Source organism: Leucopleurus acutus (genome assembly GCF_964270905.1).
Source record: "Leucopleurus acutus genome assembly, chromosome: 6".
Classification (NCBI taxonomy): domain Eukaryota; kingdom Metazoa; phylum Chordata; class Mammalia; order Artiodactyla; family Delphinidae; genus Leucopleurus; species Leucopleurus acutus.
In genome coordinates, this window is record NC_139149.1 from 55,080,383 (window position 1) to 55,103,387 (window position 23,005).

A 23,005-nucleotide genomic window follows, 5' to 3' on the forward strand; every position below is an offset into this window, starting at 1 on the left:
AAGTAAACACACTGGCATTTCAATGTGCCATTTAGTACATCTTTTCCCTTTAAAAGATGTTTAAAGGTATAAGGTACACTGTCTGCGACTGTATACAGCCTTTTTTCCCAGCTTTGAGGTATAACTGACAAATACAATGATAAGATATTTAACATATTTAACAGCTATAAAAATCCCAAATCAGCAGATTCTGTAAATCACAGTTCTATGTACCTATGCTTTATTTATATGTGCGCCCCTCAAAGTGCGTACACAAAAAATGTTAATGGAATACAGTTTGCAATAGCAACCTAAATGCTCAAGAAGAAAGAAATGGTTAAATAAACCATTTTGACAGGTAATACTCCTCAGCAGTTAAAAATAAAGAGGTAGATCTATAGCAACTACTGTGGAAAGATTTCTAAGATATAAGGCAAGATGCAAAATTTTATAGTTTTTATAATCTCATTTATATTTTTAAAATGATATGCTAGACTTCTTTATGTACATATTTGTATGTGAAAGAGCAGGAAAGGTCTGGAAGAAAACATTGCAAACTTATAACCTCTGGAAAGATAGGACAGTCACAGGGGTAAGAGCGGTAGCAGGATAAAAGTGGTCCTTCAGAATTATTTCTATTTAATTCTCCCATACCTTTTTACAAGTCTTTTTTTTTTTTTTGCTGTACGCAGGCCTCTCACTGTTGTGGCCTCTCCCATTGCGGAGCACGGGCTCATGGCCGCTCAGTAGCCATGGCTCATATGGGATCTTCCCGGACCGGGGCACGAACCCGTGTCCCCTGCATCGGCAGGCGGACCCTCAACCACTGCGCCACCAGGGAAGCCCTTTTACAAGTCTTTATGTGCCTCTCAGTAAGGCCTATCCAGACTAACCCTTTTAAAATTATAAACCCCTACCATACTACCCCACCCTCTACCCTATTCTATTTTTTTCCATTGCTCCTATTCCATTGTAACAAACCACATAACTTACTTACTTATGAAGGCTATTGGATATCGTTTATCTACTCCCATTGGAATGGAAGCCCCACAAGGACAGGGATTGCACTCTGTTTTTCTCACTGATGTATCCCCAACATCTACTAAAACAGTGCACACAGTACACATATTTTATATATATAATTTATATTTTTATATATTTATTTTTATATATATATAATTTATGTTTATATAATTTATATGCGTTATGTTTCTTGAATATTTACATATTCAACCATTTTAATTCCCTTTATAATAGATTAAAAAATATTTTTTGCTTCACATCCAAAAAGTGACTTGGTGTGACTGGTAAATCAGGGGGCTACTTTAATCAAAAGCTGAAAGGACACAGGAATCAACACTGAAGAGATTCTGAACACAGCTCAGGATGCTGAAACGCCAGCCTTGAGAAAAATACCCCCCCAAAAACAAAAACAATAAAATGGCGTGGGAAGCTGTGTAATAGCAGATAGAGCTGGTGATTCCTAAAGTTTGGGGGGAGTGTTTACATTCAAACTAATGTTTCCTTCCACAGAAATAAGAAGCTTATCTATATGCTTCCTTAATTATAAGCCAGTATGGGAACAGACATATGCCACTGGGAAATCAAGCGAGTCTAGATACCGTAAGGTGCCTAAGACTTTCAAATTCCACTCAAGAAGGTTGACAGGGATGTTTGATGAACAACTGACAGCATGCTATACACTACTCTTTTTCCCGTCTACGAAGAAAATATGTTTGCCAGAAAGATACTGCTATTATCCAAATAACAGATCAGTTATCAGAGCAACTGCAACGAGTACAGAGTAAGATATTCTCAAAATAAACTTAACAAATCCTCATGAGGAAAGACCTACACCCATCAGCCTATACTAGTAAGGCAGAATTCCAGTGAATATCTTCCAACGAAAATGTCCTGCAGTGAACCAATAACGGATGATTTTTGAGTCAATGACGCTACTTGAATCATGTTATTTTGTTCTATTTCTAAGGAGAACTGACACTTTTAGTTAGAGTCACTCTTAGAAATAGATGAAAAACCTTGATCTGCACTTCACTCTAGATAAAACAGTGGGCAAGAAGACGGCAGAGTTCATGATAATGGGTTAAGATCATTGCAAAAATCCAGCAGGATATGTGTGTAGCCAACACGTCCTACTGTGGAGCACACCACCATCCTTCTAACTTCTTGATCAAAGCTCATATTTGACGTACGAAATAGAGAGATTAATTCATATGATAAATATAGGAGGAAACAGGATCTGAAGGAGAGTTACCAGTAGGAGGCAGGCAGACTGAAAAATCCCTAGGAAAGGCCCATCAAGGAGGCATGAGAATGAAAAGAGACCAGAGCCGGGGTGGGGGAGCATGACAGGGGGAAGAGTGGCTTGTAGCTCTGATGCTCTCTTCTTAGATGGTGCAGCTGGTTATTGCCACTTCAAGCAGAATGATAAGATTTACTCCATTTAATTAAAAGGAAATTTAAAAAGAAAGTTGGGATGGATATCATCTGTAGCCCGAAGTCTTCTGTTTTCTTAAAGACAATTTATCAAAGTACACATTAAATACTAGATTTGTAAAATACTTGGAAATATTTAAATATGCTTAAACTTCCTCTAGGAGAATGAGGAAGTCCTTTGAACTACAGTCATCATTAGTCATTAGAATAATTAACCAGTGGAGGAAGTAAAGTTAATCAAAAGATGACCAGTTCTCAAAGGGAGGCTGACGAAAGACTGTTCCTTGCCTACTAAGTTACCCGGGAGATTTAAAAATCAAAACCAACAAATTCAACCTAGAGTTCCTAACCATGTTAATATCTTGCTTTATGGTAAACTAAAAATCTAGGAGACATTTTCCTGTATGCCTAGTATGTTCTCTAAGTGACAGTAATCCCAAGAATTAAGATGAAGTGAGTAACTAATTTGTGCTAAGAACTCCACTGAGTGCTTCATGTATGTGATTTTATCAATCCTCACAGCAATTTTATAAGTATTGTGATCACCCCCATTGGACAGAGGAGGAAACTGAGGCTCAGAGAGTAATCTGCCCCAATATACACAGCTCCAAAGTAACTCAGACAGTATCAAGACCTGCAAAGCCTATGTGCCTTTTCTTTTTTTTCTATACCACGAGAACAAAATTTTGAAGGTTCTTCCCCAAAGAGATCAGACTGATACTTGTGGGAGGAGGCTGGGGGGGGAGACGAGGCAAAGAACTAAATAAATAACCACCACTCACCTCTGGATTTTCTTCTTTTACTCTTCGTGACTGTAAAACAATTACATATTCATTAGTACACACACGCCCCCAAAAACACGAAAATAAAACTGACACAGGTTAGAAAATCATCATCAATGTCATTTTACCTTTTCTTGCGAAAACGCAGCTTTCCCTTCTTCACTTTTTTCATCCATCTCGTCGTCACTCCACTCCCAGTCACCGTCTTCGGTTTTATGAAGGTGACCGCTTGACCCCGGAACTCTTCTCACCTGGACCAAAACAAATCCACCCAATTCTTCACCAGCTGAACACAACCTGTGTTTGCGGGTGCAGCTCTTTGGGTTACACAGCATACGCTTACCTTGAAAGTAACCTGAGTGGTTATGAATTCAGGGGTAACTAGCAGTGAATACCCCAAAAGACTACACAGCCTCCAGACTCCTACACTCATCCTCTTTCCAAAGATATTAAGTTCTTGAAATGTTTTACTCTGTGTAGAACAAAATATTTTGGAAGAGTACAACACACGTCAGCCATGAAGGATCAAGCCCATTTTTCACTTTGGCTTCAGTTAACGCTGTATGAATCACTACACGTGAAAGTCCACGTGGTAGGTTTCAAAACTGCTTAAGGAAATGCATGCAAGCGAGAGACTGAGGACTAAGGGAAGACAAGGGACTCAGGCAGCCTGAAGCAGCATACTAGTCTAGGGCATCAGCCATCTCCAACCTGTATCAAAAACGCAAATACCCTTCTGTTGCCACCTTGCTCTTTTTCAGAACCTGACGTCGTGCTTATTTTCCCAGGATTCTGCTCAACCTACGTGAGCAAAACAACACAACATCAAGGCTATTCTTAACACACCTTTCGCGATTGCCAGGAACACAGCAAGATAACCAGCAGCCGTGTCAGATGAACTAAACAGATGATAACAATTTTCTGCCATCATTTCGTATTTTTTTGAGCTAGGGTAGAGATGTGGTCCACAGGGAATGCTTTCCACGGTCTCTGTGGTCGAAAAGGCAAAACTTTTCAAAGGAGCGGATGACTGAGAATAATGAGCCTCTGGCCAAAGTAATTTGCTTTAAAAAATGGACTGAGATGACTCATAGCCATAGAGAACAGAGTTGTGGTTGCCAAGGTGGGGGAAGAGGGGGAGGGAGAGGGAGGGACTGGGAGTTTGGAGTTCGTAGATGCAAACGGTTACATTTAGAATGGATAAACAACAAGGTCCTACTGTATAGCACAGGGAACTATATTCAGTATCCTGTGATAAACCATAATGGAAAAGAATATGAAAAAGGAATGCATATGTGTGTATAACTGAGTCACTCTGCTACACAGCAGAGACTGGCACATTGTAAATCAACTCTACTTCAATTTAAAAAACAGCAAAACATGGTCTGAGACGTGGTTAAACAAAGCAACGTAGCAAGCGAACAAGACGTGAACATAACAACCAGTGATCCACTGATTCAGAGAAACCGCAAGTGGAAAGGGACCTTGGAGACTGTCTAGTCAAACCCCCTCACTTTACAGATGGGAGAACGAAGGCCCAGCAAGTGACCCAAGATATCACACAGGTGTAAAAGCAAAATGAAGGCAAGAAAAAAAGCCTTCAGATTCCCATTCAAATGCAAGTTTTCCTATCCCACTGAATGGTAACTGTGAAAAACCAGCTGTCTAAAAATGTCCTGTGAAGACTTTGAAAGAGTATGACATGAAGAAAGACTATTTTCCATAATAGAAACTATCCAGTTATACCACAGGAAGTTCATGAGTTCCAAGGGAAATACCACAGGATTTAGGTGTAAAGTAATCATTCACACATGTTGGATCAACGTGAAGTCATAAACAATGCAGACCTGGGGTCGGGTTTGATTTGAAGGCATTACCATGTGGAACCTATACAAGTAAGCCTGACCACTTGGTCTTGAGCTGCGACGTAGAAACTTAAAAAACAAGCAAAAGGGTCTTATTCATAATTGCAAACGGTTGTGCTCAATTTTTTTTAAAAAGCTTTTTTCTCCACTAATTCACCTTCAAAACACTTAGCACTTAGTAAAAACTCCTTCTGTGCTTGGCATAAGATATTTTTTCCACTTGCATTTTGAGTCATTGGAAAGACCTATTTAATGACAGTGATTTTAATGATGCTTATAGATGTTGGCAAGGTACTGTAGAAAAGACGCTGAAACGCACTTCAGGATTTTTTAGCACAGACTGCTCATTTTAAAGCTACAAAGAAATGGATAAAGAAGAGATTTTCTGTTGACATATACAGTAAAATTAATTATTTTCTTAGCAACACTAATCATGACGAGAGCAATACGGAGGAAAATCTGATAATGACTACATTAAAAGAAAGCATTTAAAGCCACATCTCCTACAAAACATACTATTAACTAAGAAGTGAGAAGAAAAGTAAAATTGTGGATCATAAACAGAAAAAAACTCTACCTTCACTCACACTGTAAAACCCAAGCACGGTTGACGAATTAGTATTCTTCAAGTACTCATTCAAAAGATCACAGCTGGGAAATCTCTCTTTCTGAAAAGAGATAGGGCAGCTTCACACCCTAAAATTTAGTTTATGTTTTTTCCTCTCGCTCTACGTTTACAAAAGCTGTCCGTTTTGTTTCTTCAAGTGGGATCCAACTACAGACAATAAAATGGCCAACTTCTATTTCTATTTTATTTTATAACCCTGACTGTGTCCCTCCTCTTAGTTTTATTTGCTGGAAGAGAGAAAGATAAAGCAAAATGTCTAGGATTATAGCCTCAGGCATTGAAAGAAATGGTGGGATGGGCCTTTAAGTAGTAAATATTGATTAAACAAATAAATGTCGAAATTAACACAACGAACACTCAAAAATCTAGGTAGCATAAAATACTGGTGTAAGCGTAGCAAGAATAAGAATACAAATTTATTCCTTAAGACTGTTGTCTCCGTTTATTGGAAAGGAAAAAACTCGCAGCATAATGTGAAACCCAGGTTTCACAGTGTATTTATGCGACGTTGACCTCTGCGGAAGAGACCAGAAAGCAATTTTACAAAATTACATCCTTGTAGGGAGTTTGTAGGGATGACAGGAAGCTTTTAGGTCTTGAGCCAAGGCAACTAAGTTTCATATAGTTTAAACAAATGGGGTTTTTATTTAGGAACTGAAGAATAATCTACAAAATAGATGCTTCGAAAGAAGATGCGTAAAAGCTTCTATCCTCCCCCATCCCCTACCGTGATGAGCATGGAGGTTACCCACCCTCAGAACTCTGACTGCATTCCTGTTACATCGCTCTTATTCTATTAAATGGCTCACTCACTGAGTAAAGCCAAGAGGTGGTTAAATGAAATTTTTTCTCTGTTGGCGATTTAAAAAAATAACCCAGTGCTTCTCAGAGAAATGAGCTCAACTTAAGTGACAGCTAGAGCTATTCATAAGCCCACAAATTCCTCAGGTCAGAGCTGGCAGTAGCGAGGTTAGACAAAGTTTTACATGCAATAACATTTATTCCCAAAACTGGGAATAAAGCACAATTGAGCAGTTCTATTTATACCATACCTCTGAAAAGGAAAGTAATATTATCTTCTCTTCCTTGAAACAGCATTTTTATGAAAATCCATTAAAGAAATGAAGTTCTGATTCCCACAAAAAGTCAGGCTCCACCAGACAGATAGAGGGAACAACGGTGTGGTTCCCCGGCCAGTTCTTGTGGCCATGGGGTCAGGTCAGAGGCAGAGCCAGGATGGGGAGGCCAGGGAGAGGGAACGGCAGCAACAAGGGACACAGTCCCTGGATCTGTTCCGGGACTCATCTTCCCAGGGGTGCCCCTTCGAACAGGAGCTGTCTATAAATACCAGGGCCCAGGATCTCCATACAATATCTCAGGTTGCCACCTGGCCCCAGACACCAGAACAGGAGGAAGGATGTATACAAGAGAGTACAAGAGAGCCAACGGAAGCACTTTCTATACAAGGGGTTAAATATGTTAGAAGTGCAAGTGTGTTTCTCTAACACACTCCTGAACAAAGGATGAATGTGACCCAAAGAAATACTGACCACAGTTTAGTAGAATTCGTCTCAGTACTGCACGCCCTTCCTCCCAAGGCACCGGCCAGCTACTTCCACTGCCACATAACTCCTCCCTGGAGTGGTATTTCAGGGGCTCCTTGGAATGGTTTTCCCATCTCTGGGAATCCTGTTCTCCACCTCCCCTCCACCTGCCGGACAAACTACGTGCCTGGCTGTATGTAGCCTGAACCCAAGGTGGGGAGCCCACCCACCTCACATCTGCCCACCAAGGACACCCCGGACATGGCAGAAAGCAACACCCAGTAACTTTTCTCTCCTCAGGCATTCTGCTAAGCAGAAGTAGGAAACCTGTTTCTAATCAACTGCCCTTTATAATGTCCTTGAGGCACAGCAAACAAAAAGCCTTCTAAGTCATCAGAAATTAAACACCAAAAAATAAAATTAGACTCACCAAGTTTTCAGCAGTAAATATCTGCCTGTCCCCATAGCTTATACTCTGACATTGGCCCCCGTGCCCCCCAGCTCTCGGGCACCTCCGTCCCACGCCTACTGCCTGGCCTTACTGTGCTCTCAGGCCCTCGGTCTGCTTCCGCCTCTTCCATCAACCCCGCCTGGCTTCTCCCATATCATATAAAGCCCGGAGCCCACAGCTGACGCTCTTGAGGCTCCACTTGTTAGTTCCCCATGGCCCCGTGCCCATTCCTGGCCGCCCCACACCTGGAGGAAAGCCTGGGCTCAGCCTGAGCCAATGGAGAGGAGGCACACTGCCTGGTGATGTCACAGGGGACCACTGGCCACTCCTAGTCGGGGCAACAGTCCTGCTACAACGCTGCCACTCACAGCGTGGTCCCCAGATGAGCAGCAACAGCATCACCTAGAAATGCTGAATCTTGGGCCCCACCCCAGACCCACTAAATCAGCATCTTCCTTTTGGCAAGCTCGCCGGTGATTCACATGGTCCCTCAGGCTTGAGAACTTGTGCTCACTGTTAGTCTGGTCCCTCAGGTTTGAGGAGTTGTGCTCGTTGTTAGTCTAAGTCCGCCTCCCCAGCCCTTGATACCAGCTGTTACTCATGTACCAAAAGTGACTCAGCATTTGAAACATATTAACTAATTTAACCTTCACAGTAGCCCTGGGAGCTGAGAACCGTTTTATTCCCCCCGTTTTTTCAGAGGGAAAACCAAGGCGCAGGGGAATTTAAACAACCGGCTGGAGCTCATGCAGCTGGGAGTGAGGGCGTTGGAAGTCCCACCCCAGACTCCAGGGCTATCCCCTGCTGCCGCTACTCACAGGAGTGCCCGTCCCGCCCTACCCCACTCACCCCAATAACTTCACCTGCGACCCTGAGAGCAACAGGGCCATCCAACTTATACCTCAAGCTTTCTATTCCCAAGAAAAGTCTTCACACCCTCACCCCCCTGAGCCTCTTTCCCTCCAGTGTGTAACGAAAATGGATTCCTTTTCCTTTACAACACCAACGCCTCCTACTGTGCTCATTTATTCATTCATTCATTCATTCATTCCTTCAAGACACAAACAGCCAGGCTCTGGATCCTCTACATCCATCACAAACATGTGTAAGTATCTCCTATACTTCTTCCCCCAACAAAAAGGGCGGGGAGGGGGCTCAGTTTCTGCTGCTTCCATCACTCCATCACTCTCCCCTCTCACTGTCAACATTTTTCTTAAGAGCATCTCTGATTGCTGCCCTCACTTCCTCAATCTTTAGTCTCATACAAAATGTTATCTGTCCGCATTCGGCCACGAAAACTACCTGCTTTCTCTCCCCAAGATTTAACAACGTCACAATTGTGTGATTCAGCACTCCTCTCTGTTGCTATAATGTGATCCTGCAGACACAGCTGAAATCCATTCTTCCGTTGTTTCACACTCTTTCCAAACCTGTGTTGGTAACCTTTCTCTTCCTCCTCTCTTGTCCTGCTCTGTCTCCCGCTGTTCTCTGTCTTTAACACAAAAATGGTTGCTCTTAGCCCACTACATGCTCTTAGCTCACTAGACGACGTTGTCTAGTGACCTAAAACACACAGTCTCCAGAGCCCCCTCTCTCCATGGAAGTCAATGACCTTGGAGACTTCATCTCTTAGTCTTGTTTTGCAAATGCTCTGTTGGATATGAACATCTGATCGATTTCTAGCTCGCCATCTCCAGCCCATTTATTAATGCTCCACCCCAGCCTCACTCTGACACTTCTGCAGGGTCCCCTGTCTTAGTTAACACTTCCGGGGTGCAGCTGGCTCATGCTAGCTCAGGAGAGCCCACTGTTAGCATTTCAGAAAGTTTACAAGACACCTGACTTCACAATGCTCACTTAAATTGGCCAAGGTAGGAGTATTTACACAATGGAAATAGAAAAATAGTACAAATTAGGATTTGCACTCCCCCCTTACTGCCAAAGTGGCAGTTCTCAAGGTTACAAGCACGCCACTGACCATACGACTCAGCTCACGGAAACATTTTAAAATTTGACAACATTTCACAAGAACTTAGTAGTTATTCCTGGAAATAACTACTTTCCTTTGCAATGGCAAATATCTCAATTTTCTTACACAAGCCTCTCAAATCTCACCTTTAAAAGCAACACAGTAATTGATTTTTATATACCAAACATATACCAATATAAGTACGGGAGCAGGGGGGAAACTATCTTAACATTTCTCAAACTGATACATATGGCTTGGGATAACACTTCTTATGAAAGCATCATGAGGAAACACAGGGCTATATATTTTTTTAATGTAGATAGAAGTGAAAAGGGTGTCCTCTGAAAAACTGTGTTAGATGATGCAAAAATTGGTTTTATGATAGTTACTGCCAACACTGCAAGTCAGAGCGTAAATAATACCGCTTGATACACAGTAAGAAAGGAGAACAAATGGTGTATTTCTAAATAAAAATGTTTTGTGCAAGTTATTTAACAGTTATATATAGTTATCCTAATAAATTATTATGAGTAGATATTCTATTATTTCACCTATGTCCATAAGTGTTCATAAGTTCAAACTGACCAGAAAACTTTTTTTTTCTAATCTTTAGATTTGGAAAGTAAAGTATCACAGTATTTTCAAGCTTCCTTTGTATCTAGGAATGCATGATAAATTTTACAAACAGGATCAAAAATTTTATACCTGATTAATTTTTCTGCAAACTGGAAACAAAGATCCTTCTAGTTAAAGCATGAAACTAGGTTCTCAAATTTCCTGTAAATATTAACATGACAATAGATCAATGGTAAACGTAAATGTCACTGAAAGATTATTCATTTTGTTTATAACAATTTGGAACCTTGATTATTTGACAGATTATTTGGGAGAAGTAAAATGGTGAAAGATGGAGAACTACCAGCCTAGTTGACATTTCTGTCTGTACCTTCTAATCCCAGAAGAAACAGAAATACACACATAAATGTATTATTTCTACAATGCATGGGTATGTATGTGTGTGTGTGTTTGTATATACATATAAAGTTTCTGCATGAAGCATTCACTGGATAACAAGGCACATATTTCCTAGAAATTTTTTCAATTTAAAATAAAATTCCATTTTGGGTTAAAAAAAAAAAAAGACCTCTGAAACTCCCCCACCCCTGTCATTTTGGCCAAAGGGGGCACAGTCATATAAAGTTTCTAACATGATGCCTGGCACATAAATAAACACTCAAGACATGACAGGTGCTATTATCATGAATATTATCATCTTTCTCACAAGCCAAATCTATCAAACACTATATTCTGCAGATTTTACGTCCTCAGCTACCATTGTGCTGGATCAGGTCCCCTTCAACGTTGATCTCCTGTCTCTCCTATTAAAGCAAACGGCTAATCAATCCTCTGGCCTCTACACTCTTGCCTATTTTATCCTTCATATTGCCACAAGTCACAGATTAGAACTTTCTCTAAAAGAAAAAAAAACAACAAGAGTTCACTATTGCCTACAGAATGAGTTCAGATTCCTTAATATTCCAGTCTCTCCATACCCTTGCTCCAAATTACCTTTTCAAGACTTATTTCCCACCATATGCCATCAGACACCCACAACACAGTTTTGTACAAATTAAATACTTACACAACTCTACCTTTTTACATGTGTATCACATACATATCTTGGCCTGATCTGCCCTTCCACAATCTCTACTTACCTCTTTTCTTCCAATCCAAGAAGCTTCACTGGTATTTTGCCTGCACCTTTATATCATTCTACTCTGTGTTACATTTAACAGATGACATACTGAACTGTATACTCTTACAGGGAAGAGAGCTAGCTTTAGCCTTTTCAAAGAATCATTTATTCAGTCAGTCAACAAAGTCTTATTTAATACCTGCCTTGGTGACAAGTTCTAGACAAAAGACAAATAAAATAAAAGCCTACATCCTGGAGTAGCTCACAATCCAGAGAGGTGGACAGACATTTAAGCTAATAATTTCAAGAAAATGTGAATGCTACAACAGAGATACAAACACTGTGAAATCTCAGAAGAGAGGATGACCACCTGTATAACTCACCAGGCAGAGGAAGTGGAGAAGTTATTCCACCCAGTGGGAAGGTATGAACTTATAGAGTTCTGCTGACTCATGTGCCAGGGCTGGGTCACATGGGACTGGGGCTGGTCTAGGGGCTGGGTTTAAGGAAACAGCTAAGAATAAGGCTGGAAAGCTGTGTGGAACACTTGTACAATAAGAATGGCCACTTCAAAGGCCTGCAGGAACCAGGTAGGAAATGGAAAGCAGACCCAGTGAGGACCTGGGAGGTCTGGACAGGGCCAACCTCATCACCACCACACACACCCAAAGGGAGTGCCCAGCATGAGCTGACTGCTGCCACAGGAAGGTATCCCAGTGTTGCCAGATCTTCTGATTCTTCCAGAGAAGTGGATTTTTATGTGAATGCTCTTGATTTTTTTTAATGTTAACAAGTGTACATCAAGATAAAATAAAATTCTCCTGCACAGCCTAAGAAATGATGTGTCTGTGGGACAGTTTTGGCCTGTGAGTTGCACCCTCTGTGGTCTACCAAGTCAGGGGGCTTAGAATTCAGACAGTAGAAAAGCAGAGAGGCTTTCCAGTGGCCACGGGGGGTGGGGGTGGGGGGAATGATCCAATCTGGATTCCTGAAAGCAGACGTACTGGGACTTCAGGGTGACAAAGGCCAGAAAGAAAACAGTAGTGTTACTGGTTCCAGGAACTACTGACATGTCACTAATCACACTCAAACTGTGTGACTTAAAGCAACAACAGTCCCAGGAGCCTCCGGGGCAGTCAGACTGGCTTCCTTGGTGGCCTGGGTTCCTAGCAAAAGTGCTTCAGCTCCACTCTGACCCCAAATCAGAACAAGCCCTTCCTGAATTCCTGACACGCAAGATAATGGAAGGTAATGAAAGGACTGTTGTTTTAAGAAGGTGGTTAGTGAGGGCGTAAAGGAAAGCGAGGAGAATATTACTGGATGTTGGAGGATGAGAGGACCCGGCTGTGCAGTGACAGAGTCTGGCAACACTGATATCTGCGGTAAAGCGGGAACAGAAATGCACCTAATGATCTAGCTGAAGAGATTTCCAGGCAGAGTACTCGAAGTGACACCTGGGTGCTGCTCGCTGGCTGTGATAAAACGTGAGCAGAGAGAGATGAGAGAAAAGGACACACCGTTAAATACAAAATGGTTCCTCATCCCCAGCCTCTCCAGACATCCAGCAGTTCTCAAACCCAGCCAGGGCTTCAAGGCAAAGACCAAATCCAGGGTGTGACTGTGTGACACTCTGTTAAGACTTCAGAAAGATCTAAGGCGGTGCCTTCTGGACGCTTTCAAACAGACCTAAGGCTTTCTAAGGCTCGGAAGAGCAAACCTTGCAGAAACTCTGCATTACATAATAAGGCTTCTGAGAATATTAAGGGTGTGGTCCCTCAGTGTCACAGGGAGCCCAAGGTAGGCAAAGCATCTTGAGGTCATGGCTCTTGTCTAAGACATGAACCCATCAACATTCAAAGAAAACCCACAAAGTTTTTTAGACATTTGTACTGTGAAATTACTGCCAGGTTCGACTAAAACAGAGAGAGTACAAAATGAAAAGAACATTCAGCTCCCGAAACTTTCAGGGGCAGGAAGCAGTCTGAGAAGGCTACTCAACTGCAAACACTGGCACTTTCTTTTTTTTTTTTTGCGGTACGCGGGCCTCTCACTGCTGTGGCCTCTCCCGTTGCGGAGCACAGGCTCCGGACGCGCAGGCTCAGCGGCCATGGCTCACGGGCCCAGCCGCTCCGCGGCATGTGGGATCCTCCCGGACCGGGGCACGAACCCGTGTCCCCTGCATCGGCAGGTGGACTCTCAACCACTGCGCCACCAGGGAAGCCCTGGCTCTTTCTTTTGAAAAAGGAAGGGTCACTTAAAAAGTAGAAGTAAGATCCCAGAGCGTGGAACCAAGAGCCAAAGAGAGCAGTGGAAGAGGAACAGGCAACAGAAAACTGGCCAAATTCCACAACTGCCATGGTCCCATGTGCCTCTGGTTTTCCCTCTTTGGGGCAGACCTTTAAGAGGCCTATCCTCCTGTTGTGTTCTGGGTGTGTGTCAGGCACACGATTAGAGGGTAAGGCCCTTGACTTTGAGCCTGAGCCTGAAGCCACAATGGGGTGAGACTTCTGGAGGGTTTTGGAAGCGCAGTGTGTATTTTGCATGTGGGAGAGATGTGAATTATTGTGGCCAGAGGGTAGACCAGGGCAGACTGCTTCTCTCCAAAGATGCCCATATCAGTACCTCCTGCCTCACGTGTTCTTCCAGAATCTTACCACCCTCACTGTCAAGAGACGGAGTCCAGTGTCCTCTCTTTAAACCTGGGTGGGTCTGTGCCTTGCCTGTAACCGACAGAACCAAGCATCAGAAAAGGTGATGCCGTTTCCACCTTGCTCACTGGAATATGGGCAGCAGATGCCTGCGGCCACCAGATAAGCAGTCCGACGGCCCTGAGGCCTCCATGCTGCCAGCCCAGAGAGAACCCATGAAGACAAGGCCTGACCATCTGACTGCAGCTGCCCATGACCAGAGGGCAGCCTGCTAACACTATCCCGAACCCCTGACCCACAGAAGCTTATTAACATGACTGTTATCGTCTGAAGCTGCTATAATCAGAATAAGGATGGTGATGAGGTTATTTATTGAATTTCATTTCCATTTTTGTGTAGTTAGGAATTCTTTAAAAATTCGTAGGTCATATTTGATACCCCTTCCCGTGACAAATGACAGGCTCTACCATACTTTGCTCCTTGGTCAGTGTTTTCTGACTGGATTTTCTGGGCATCTGAACCCTCAGATTTTAATTTATACTTACACATTTTTTTCTGTCTGACCCTGTTATTACTCATTAAAATACCAAGAAGAAAAAAGTCCATCTCTATCAATGATAGATAACTGGCTACAGCTAAATCTTGGACCTTTTGCCAGTGATTTGCATTAACTTTTTTTTTTTTTTGACCTCTTGGAATTCAATGCTTATCTGGTTCTGCTAAAATTTGGCATTCCTTTTTGCTAGCATGTAAAAGGAGAGAATTGAAACGTTCTATAGGCAACTGGAAGAAATTCTAGAGAAACAAAGACTCTTAGAATTCAATAATAACAATTCAAAACACCGGGCTAGTTCAGTGAAGGACACACTTGTAGCGACTTCTTATAATGCTTGAACAGTTTCCAATGTGAAAGAATCAAATTTGATAAATGTCGCTCTTCAGATAATGACAATGGAATTTTGTAACTTCGGAAATCCAACATGAAAGGGCAATGCCGTGAGAGAGAATGTTCTGGAAGCTGGAAGGGAGCTATTCTGAAGCAGCAGCACAAAACAAAAAGTAATTAGATTTCTTATTCTGTTTGAGTCCTATCAAACCTCCAATATGGCATTTCCCCAAATTAGGGTGACAAAGAACAATAACAACAGCCAGAAGCCAAGAGAGCAGCATCCAATTTTGCAGCTACCGTCTTTGAGAAGGAAAGCTCCTGCTGGAATGGGTGCCAAGCTGATCTGTGACTTCAGCTAATAAAGAAAACAATGGGGACGTTCTGTCCTGGTGAGACAAATAACACAGATGAGAAAAACCAAAGGGTGAAAAGGGAGAATAAATGTTTGGCAGTGGAGCAGAGCCAGAGATGCTCTGGATACAGCAATGAGTTACCAAGTTAACTTAATTGCAGGGGGAGGAGGCGTGGGAACGAGAAAGAAGAGCATATGGCCAAGTGCACGCAGCTCCAGGCAGGCAGCAGAACTGACCACGAGGACCAGAAGAATTCTAACAAGCCGCAGAGAGACACACTGTGATGGCTGGGTTTAGGTGTCGACCTGGCTACGCTACCGTCCGCAGTTATTAATCAAACACTAATCTAGAGGTTGCTCACTCCATCAGCAGTAGAGAAGAAATGTTCCCTCTGCCCCTTCACACTTTTGTATCTTCTGAATTTTTAATCATTATTATCTATGATGCTATCAGTTGGAAAACAGGTATTTAAAAATGAAAGATACACATGTTTTTTAAAAAAAATTCAAACAACATGGGAGTGTATAAAACAGAAAGTAAAAGTAACCACTTCCTACTTCTAAACGATGTTCAAAGACATGACTTTTCCAGGAGGGGAGGAAGTGATGGAAATATGAGCTTTCAAACAAATTCTCAAGACTGAGAATGATGAAACCTTCTAAAACCTTGATGTGACAATGGGATCAACTTATGTGCACCTGCATTTACTACAAGTGTAACAATTTAGGATTTCCAACATTTTTAATGTTTGATTTTTATGCAATGAATTCTGGAGTGAAGACTCACCATTACAGTAAACTATTTGGTCAATGAAATGATCATCGAATTTTTGCACACACAGGACATGTACTGACAGGAGCTGGTGCTTGTCAGTGCGCTGCCTCTACATTTCTCTTAGCCAAGTGGATGAGTTTGTGTTCTTCTATAGTATGTCCAGAGTAATGGATTCTGCTGTTTTTGTTAATCTGGTATTTGCTACGAAATTCCAAAGATATTAAGAAGATGTTCCAGCATGTAAGAAAATCTGGAGCTGGGAAAGCACATGGCCTGGTGGTAAGACACAGTTCAATCTATTCTGAGTCCTTATATATTTAGAGTATCTTTTATTTAGTAGGTGACAAATATATATTTGCTAAATGCATAAATAACATTTTTTTGCTGCCCAAAAAATTGCTTTGCCAAAGCAAAACTCGCACCAGGAGGGAACTTCTCCCCATCCTGTTCTCACCATTTCCCCTGGAGAGGGATGTCAGGGGCGGCAGACACAGCATCATGGGGTTGCTGAAGGGATATGGGGGGAAAGGCAAGTTAAGACCCCATGACATCCTGAAACCCTTTTAGCTCCTCACGTCCATAATCCCTAGAGTCAGAACATACCTGAAAATTGCTGCAGTGAACAGAAAACCCGGCTCTGTGAACCAGCACCCAATACAGACTACTACTGCATAACAGATACTTAAAACGTGTTAGTTGGACAAATGAACGAGTTAAATCATCCTTGGATAAAACATATAGACACAGTAAAGTTCTCGGCCAAAATATCTCAACCTGCAGCTCAAAGGCATTTTATCACGTCCTCAGAAAGCTACTACCCTTTGCCATCATGGACCCTGTCATTGTGGTGACATGCTTAACAGATGCGTATGAGGAAGCTGAGGGGCTAAATTTCTTCCTCCTGTTTAAGGAAAGCAGCAGCTGGTGTCAAGGAAACTCTGGGCTTTCCTCTAAGCATCTGAAGATCTTGAGACGAAAGGCATAGTTCTAAACGTCAATTAAGAGCAAAGCTGGTGATCAAAATGGATGGGCCCATCTGCCTCGGAGACAACATATTAACAACCCACTGTGCTGGGAATAATTCAAAGAAGCAAACAAGTCCGTGGTGGTCAGCTGAAATCGTGTTCCCTTTGTAATGGACTCAGTTCGCTATCCTGCTGTCTGCAAAGGACAGAGACTTCAGATGGGGGTTTAGTTAGAAAACAAAAAATACACACAAAGCACTGACTTACACTTTGGTTTGAAAGTGTGAAGAGTCTGATTCCAGTACAAATTTGAACTGATAAGAAAGAAGAGCCAACAATTACATCATAAGGTCTCTAAGCAAAAACATACCTCATGTTGAAATCTCTACTCTCTCCCATTCCATCTGTCTTTACAGACCACTCCACCCAAGTTATCATCTCATGTCTTACTCAGTCTAAAGTTTCAAAAATGTAACAGGGGACAAGGAATACCCTGCGTGGTCATTTTTCCACAAGGGGCTGAAGCCTCTGAGAAGGATGAGATAGGAACTGCCCAGACCACTGCCCGAGTCCCGGATGGTGCGGTGTTACAATCACAACAGCACAATCTAATGGTGGTGCTATATTCCTGGATTCTCGGGTCAAAAAGGCAAAACGATGACCACCGGATGTGCAGAAAGAGTGACACGCATCCACAGGAGTGTCAAAATGGGGTGAGAAGCAGACCTTCAACTCCCTCCTGTTCCTGGCTTCTACATTTTCCTACATTCACCTTTGTTAAGGTTTTTTTTTTTTAAACGAACTGTCCTGCCATTGAGATTTCATCTTTACACCCCAACTCTTCACGCTTCAGTATTCTCAAAGCAATCCTTAGACTTCATATCATTTTACCTGTAAATACTTCAGCACACATCTCTAATAGAGAAGAACATTTCAAAACACGATCACGATATTTTCACGAACAACAAAATCACCAATGATTCCTTAGTAGAATTAAATATCAGTCTAGGTTCAATCTTGTCCCACTATCTCAAAAATGTCTTTTTCAGTTATTTATTCAAAAAAGGATCTAAACAAGACCCATATACGATCCACACTCTTAAATCTGTAATAGTTCTCATTAGGGTCTCTCTTAAAAAGCACGCCGTCGGGGCTTCCCTGGTGGCGCAGTGGTTGAGGGTCCGCCTGCCGATGCAGGGGACACGGGTTCGAGCCCCGGTCTGGGAGGATCCCGTGTGCCACGGAGCGGCTGGGCCCGTGGGCTGTGGCTGCTGGGCCTGCGCGTCCGGAGCCTGTGCTTCCGCAACGGGAGAGGCCACAGGAGTGAGAGGCCCGCGTACCGCAAAAAAAAAAAAAGCACGCCATCATACCCACTTAAGCAGGCTCTGACTTAGATGCCGCTTTTTCAACTAAAAAGACACCATAAGAGCCTCATTGTTTTCTTATTGCTAACAAGAAACACCACCTCCAGCGGGAGAACACTCACTTCCTTTACATCACCGGGAAAATTAATTCTCAGTAATAAATTTTTAGAAGGCTACAATGAAGGCTCCAGCGTAAAAATGCTCCAGACAGGAGTTTTATTTCTGAGGCAAGGTCTCAGCTGTGTTTCAATTCAATGCTGAAAAGGCCCATAAATTCTATTTTTGTTAGTTCATTTAGTACTAAGAAGAGATTGCCAGAGCAGCAAAGTAAGTAACATAGATTTCCCTGTAAAAGATTCCGAAAAACTATATATTCTAATTCATGCATTTGCCAAAGACAATTATCTGTCCAACCGCCGATTTAAAAAGAAAAATAGAAGAAAGAACATAGTTGTATATTCTCATGGGGTTAATTTTTTTTAAAAAAAAAGGAGCAAGGAGCTCCTTTTAACACCAAGGAGCTTTGGTGTCCTTGGTAAGGGCCGGGGGACGGGGTGGGGTGGGAGCACGCGTTGAAATATAAATGAGTTTTACAAGTAATCCAAGTCTTACTGTGGGATCTGACGCTCTTCTTCTAAGGATCCAAACATCTCATACCACCTGCTAATCGGTAGTAAAGCTAAATATATTTGGATGCCATCATTTTTTTTCTTTTTCTGCCTAATGCCAGTAAGAGTCCAATGTCTAACCTGTAGATAGCTAAGACTGGAAAGTTAGAAGGCACCCAGAAAATTCAGAAAATGTATCATTAGTTCTTGAGTCGAGAGGCTCTGCATATGTGTGTGTGTGTGTGTGTGTATGCGTGGGCTCCACACTCCACGGTATCGTCTGCATACACTGGTCTCAGCTATGGCTCCTGTGCTGAGAGTGTTCATGTTTCTGTCTCCAGGCCACACCCTCCCACGATTTGCTGACGCGGACACTGGTCTACTCTCCTCTCCATTTGATAAGAGGCATCCCATGAAGCTCACCACATTCTAAACATTCAGCATCTCCCCCAGTAAATGTTTCTTCCTACCTTCCAAACAGTCTCGATGTCAGAAAGCAAGTCAACCTCACCTTTTCCTGAAATCTCCCCCTCTCCCTCTCCCTCTTTACCTCCCATCCCCATGAAAATCTTTCAAGTCCTCAGTCCCGTCCACTCTGCTTCCTAAGTGTCTCCTCTGCCTGTTCTCTGCCTGCTCTACCTTCAGTGCCCACCGATCCTCACCTGGACTAAGCACCAGGTTCCAACCTGCCTGCTGCCGCCAACCTTGCCCCCAAACCATCCTCCACACTGCTGCCAGGGTGGTCTTCCTAAAGGCAAGCTAGATCACTGCACATCTCTGCTTAAATTCTGTCACAGTTCCCCAAAGCTATCAAGAAAAACAACAACTTGCAAATGTAAAAACATAAACTCCTCATCAAGACACATGACTTTTTTTTTTTTTTGGCAGTACACGGACCTCTCACTGTTGTGGCCTCTCCCGTTGCGGAGCACAGGCTCTGGACGCGCAGGCTCAGCGGCCATGGCTCACGGGCCCAACCGCTCCGCGGCATGCGGGATCTTCCCGGACCGGGGCACTAACCCGTGTCCCCTGCCTCGGCAGGCGGACTTTCAACCACTGCGCCACCAGGGAAGCCCCACATGACATTTTTTGCTCCGGCTCTTGTCCACCCCTCCAGCTTCACCTGGGAGTATCTTCCCTCTACTTCAATCACAGACAATCACTCTTCCAATACATTTCCAAGCATGTGCCCAGGTTGGCTCCCAACTTGCAAGAAGCTTCCTTGCCTACTGGCGAAGGAGCATATATCCTACACAGGACAACAAAAGCGCCACGTCCTCGATGAAGTCCTTGGCCGCCTTGCCCTCCGCCCTCCTCGACACGGGCCGGCATCTGTGCATCGTTTCATCGGAGCGTTGATCCTGATGCTCCACTGGCGTTTCCTGCCCACGTCCTCCCGTCGTCTGTGGGGCTGCCACCCCTGAGTCATCCAGGCTCAAATCTATACTGTCAACTTTCATCCTTCTCTCTGGATACTTACAGATGAAGGCTGAGTCTTACCTCTGGAGCCCTAGCACAGTCCTGGAACTTGATACATGAAAAGTCAGTGTCTTTGGAACCACTGCCCTCTAGATCCCTCTGACACACACACCAGGCCTCCTCCACATGGAGCTCTGGAATATATACAAGTCTCCAGTGACCTCAAAGTCTCCTCACATCCCAAGCTATGACGGTCCCTTCCTGCCCTTCACCATCAAGCTTTGAAACATTACCCACTTGCACTTCATCACCATCTCTTTACTCATTAATCTGAATGTCCAGCTTCTCCCCTTACTATGAAAACTGAGCTAAATCCAATGTCCTTTGAGAAGACCTCATTTTCCTTTCCCTCTCTGCAAAATTCAAAACTGCTGACCACTTCCACTTTCTTGGCTCCTGTGACAGCACTTTCTTTCTCTCCATCCTCCACCTGCTCCATAACTGCTCCCCCAGGCCTTCTCCATCGCCCCTGCAATGTCCTCCTTGGCAATCTCACCTGATCACATGGTTTCCACAATCACCTATGTGGGGAGAACTGCTAAAGCACAGCTCCTGCAGTCACAGTCTCTCCTGAGCTCCACATTTCTGTCTCCTACAGGACACCTTCAAACGGAAGCCCCAGTGGCGCTTCAAACTCCAGTAGATGCCAACAAGCCTGGCATCCCTCTTCCCTCCTCAACTGCCATCCTGCTATCCATACAGCCTCAATCTCTTTCTGCTGTCTCCCTTCTGCGATTTGCCTTCCACCTCCATCAGTTGCCAGGCTCTTTCAACTCTGACACTTCAATAGTGCTTATTCATGTCCCTTCCTCCCTATACCTCTGCCACGGTTCTAGTTCAAACCCTCATTATCTCATGCCTCGAGGTCTTTAACAGCTTCTGCCAGCCGATAGCTCCTCCTTCAGGCTGCCCACTGCTCTCCACCGCTTCCAATCTGACTTCTACAGCTGTTTCCGGCTCACAAGGTGCCCCTCATCGGCTCCCCACAGCTTACGGCACCACCTCCCAGACCCATGCCTTCTGATTCAAGGCTCTTCTCGTTCTGGACCCAACCCAACTTTAAAATCTCATTTCCTACTGCTTGTCTTCATGCAGGCTTTCCTCTCACCCAGGAGTTCTCAAATATGCCTAATCATACAACTTACCCAGATCATTTGTTAAAAATGCAGCTTGTGGGCTTCCCTGGTGGCGCAGCGGTTGAGAGTCCGCCTGCCGATGCAGGGGATACGGGTTCGTGCCCCGGTCCGGGAAGATCCCACATGCCGCGGAGCGGCTGGGCTCGTGAGCCATGGCCGCTGAGCCTGCGCGTCCGGAGCCTGTGCTCCGCACCGGGAGAGGCCACAACAGTGAGAGGCCCAGCATACCGCAAAAAAAAAAAAAAAAAAAAAAAAAAAAATGCAGCTTGTCAGGTCCTATCCGAGACCCAATGAGGCAAAACCTCCAAGGGACCATTGCAACTAGCTCAATGCCAAAAAGGATGGATTTGGGGGGAGGGGGGATTAAAGAAACAGCCTAAAATTAGCTGATTTAATTATCTAAATTAATTTGTCTCTCACAGTACTGATAACTGCTAAAATCAAATTATGGTGGTGGGGCACGAGAAAGAAAAGGGGAAAAATGCTCAAATCCCCACTATTATCAGAAACTTTACTGAGTCTTCTAGCCACTTAGGTATCTCTCTTCTTTTAATCATCAAACTCCCTCAAGTATCACCTATAATCTTTCTGTATCCATAAATGTCTACAAAGAGGAAGGAAATGCTTTTCTTGTCCTTGCCCTAAACACGATGATAATGAAATAAGAAAATCAATTTAGAATCTGGGGGTAAAGATCTTAAATCAATAGGTTTTATCTTCCCAAGAAAAATAAATGAAGCAGAAACTTTAATACTTATATGTCTACTACATTTTATTTTAAGCATTAATTATAATACCTATCTAATTGCTAAATATAGGGGTGTAATGTTCAGATTCATGTAGTTTTATATTTTTCACATCACACGCAAAAAAATGTTTTTTAATCTAACTGCATTACGATACATGTTTAAATGGTATTGGTTGAGATTACTAGAATATAAAATGGATTCACATTTACTATAGAAAATTTGGGAAATAAAGCAAAGAACAAAGACGAAATTAGAATTTTTCCTCTAGGTGATGGTACAGCACAGCAGATGCCAACAAAGGGGCTTCTACATCAGAGATCTGAGGCTAAGTTCCAACTTGACCACCCCACTAGACGCCAATACTTATCCTAAGTGTCTGTCTCTTCACTGCAAAACCGAGTGATAATATCTCCCTCATCAGCTTATTAGGAGGACAAATGAGAACGTGTATAAACCATTTTTAGGCCAGGGCCCCAAAACTTGGCAGGTGTTCAAAAAAGGTTGATTTGTATTGAATTCTTCTCCAGAAAAAACCAAAAACTGGGCATATCCTCAGCCTCAAGAATTCTCAGAGAATGAATCACTGTGGACTACATCCCAATATGTGGAGTTTTAAAACCTGCTGTAGACTTACCTATTTTCTTAGAAACATCCGGCCTGCTACAACTG

The 23,005-nt window shown here is 43.1% G+C and overlaps 1 protein-coding gene across 1 annotated transcript in view; it reads right to left on the reverse strand.

Moving 5' to 3' along the window:
• STK39 (serine/threonine kinase 39) overlaps positions 1-23,005 on the reverse strand; it is a gene marked incomplete at its 3' end in the record, with an annotated part of 307,961 nt that overhangs the window by 122,078 nt on the left and 162,878 nt on the right. Inside the window, exons 11-12 of the mRNA XM_082841363.1 lie at positions 3,347-3,469; positions 3,219-3,248 (exon numbers count right to left, since the gene is read on the reverse strand). Coding sequence (XP_082697489.1) covers positions 3,219-3,248; positions 3,347-3,469 — 153 coding nt within the window. The remainder of the gene's footprint in view (positions 1-3,218; positions 3,249-3,346; positions 3,470-23,005) is intronic.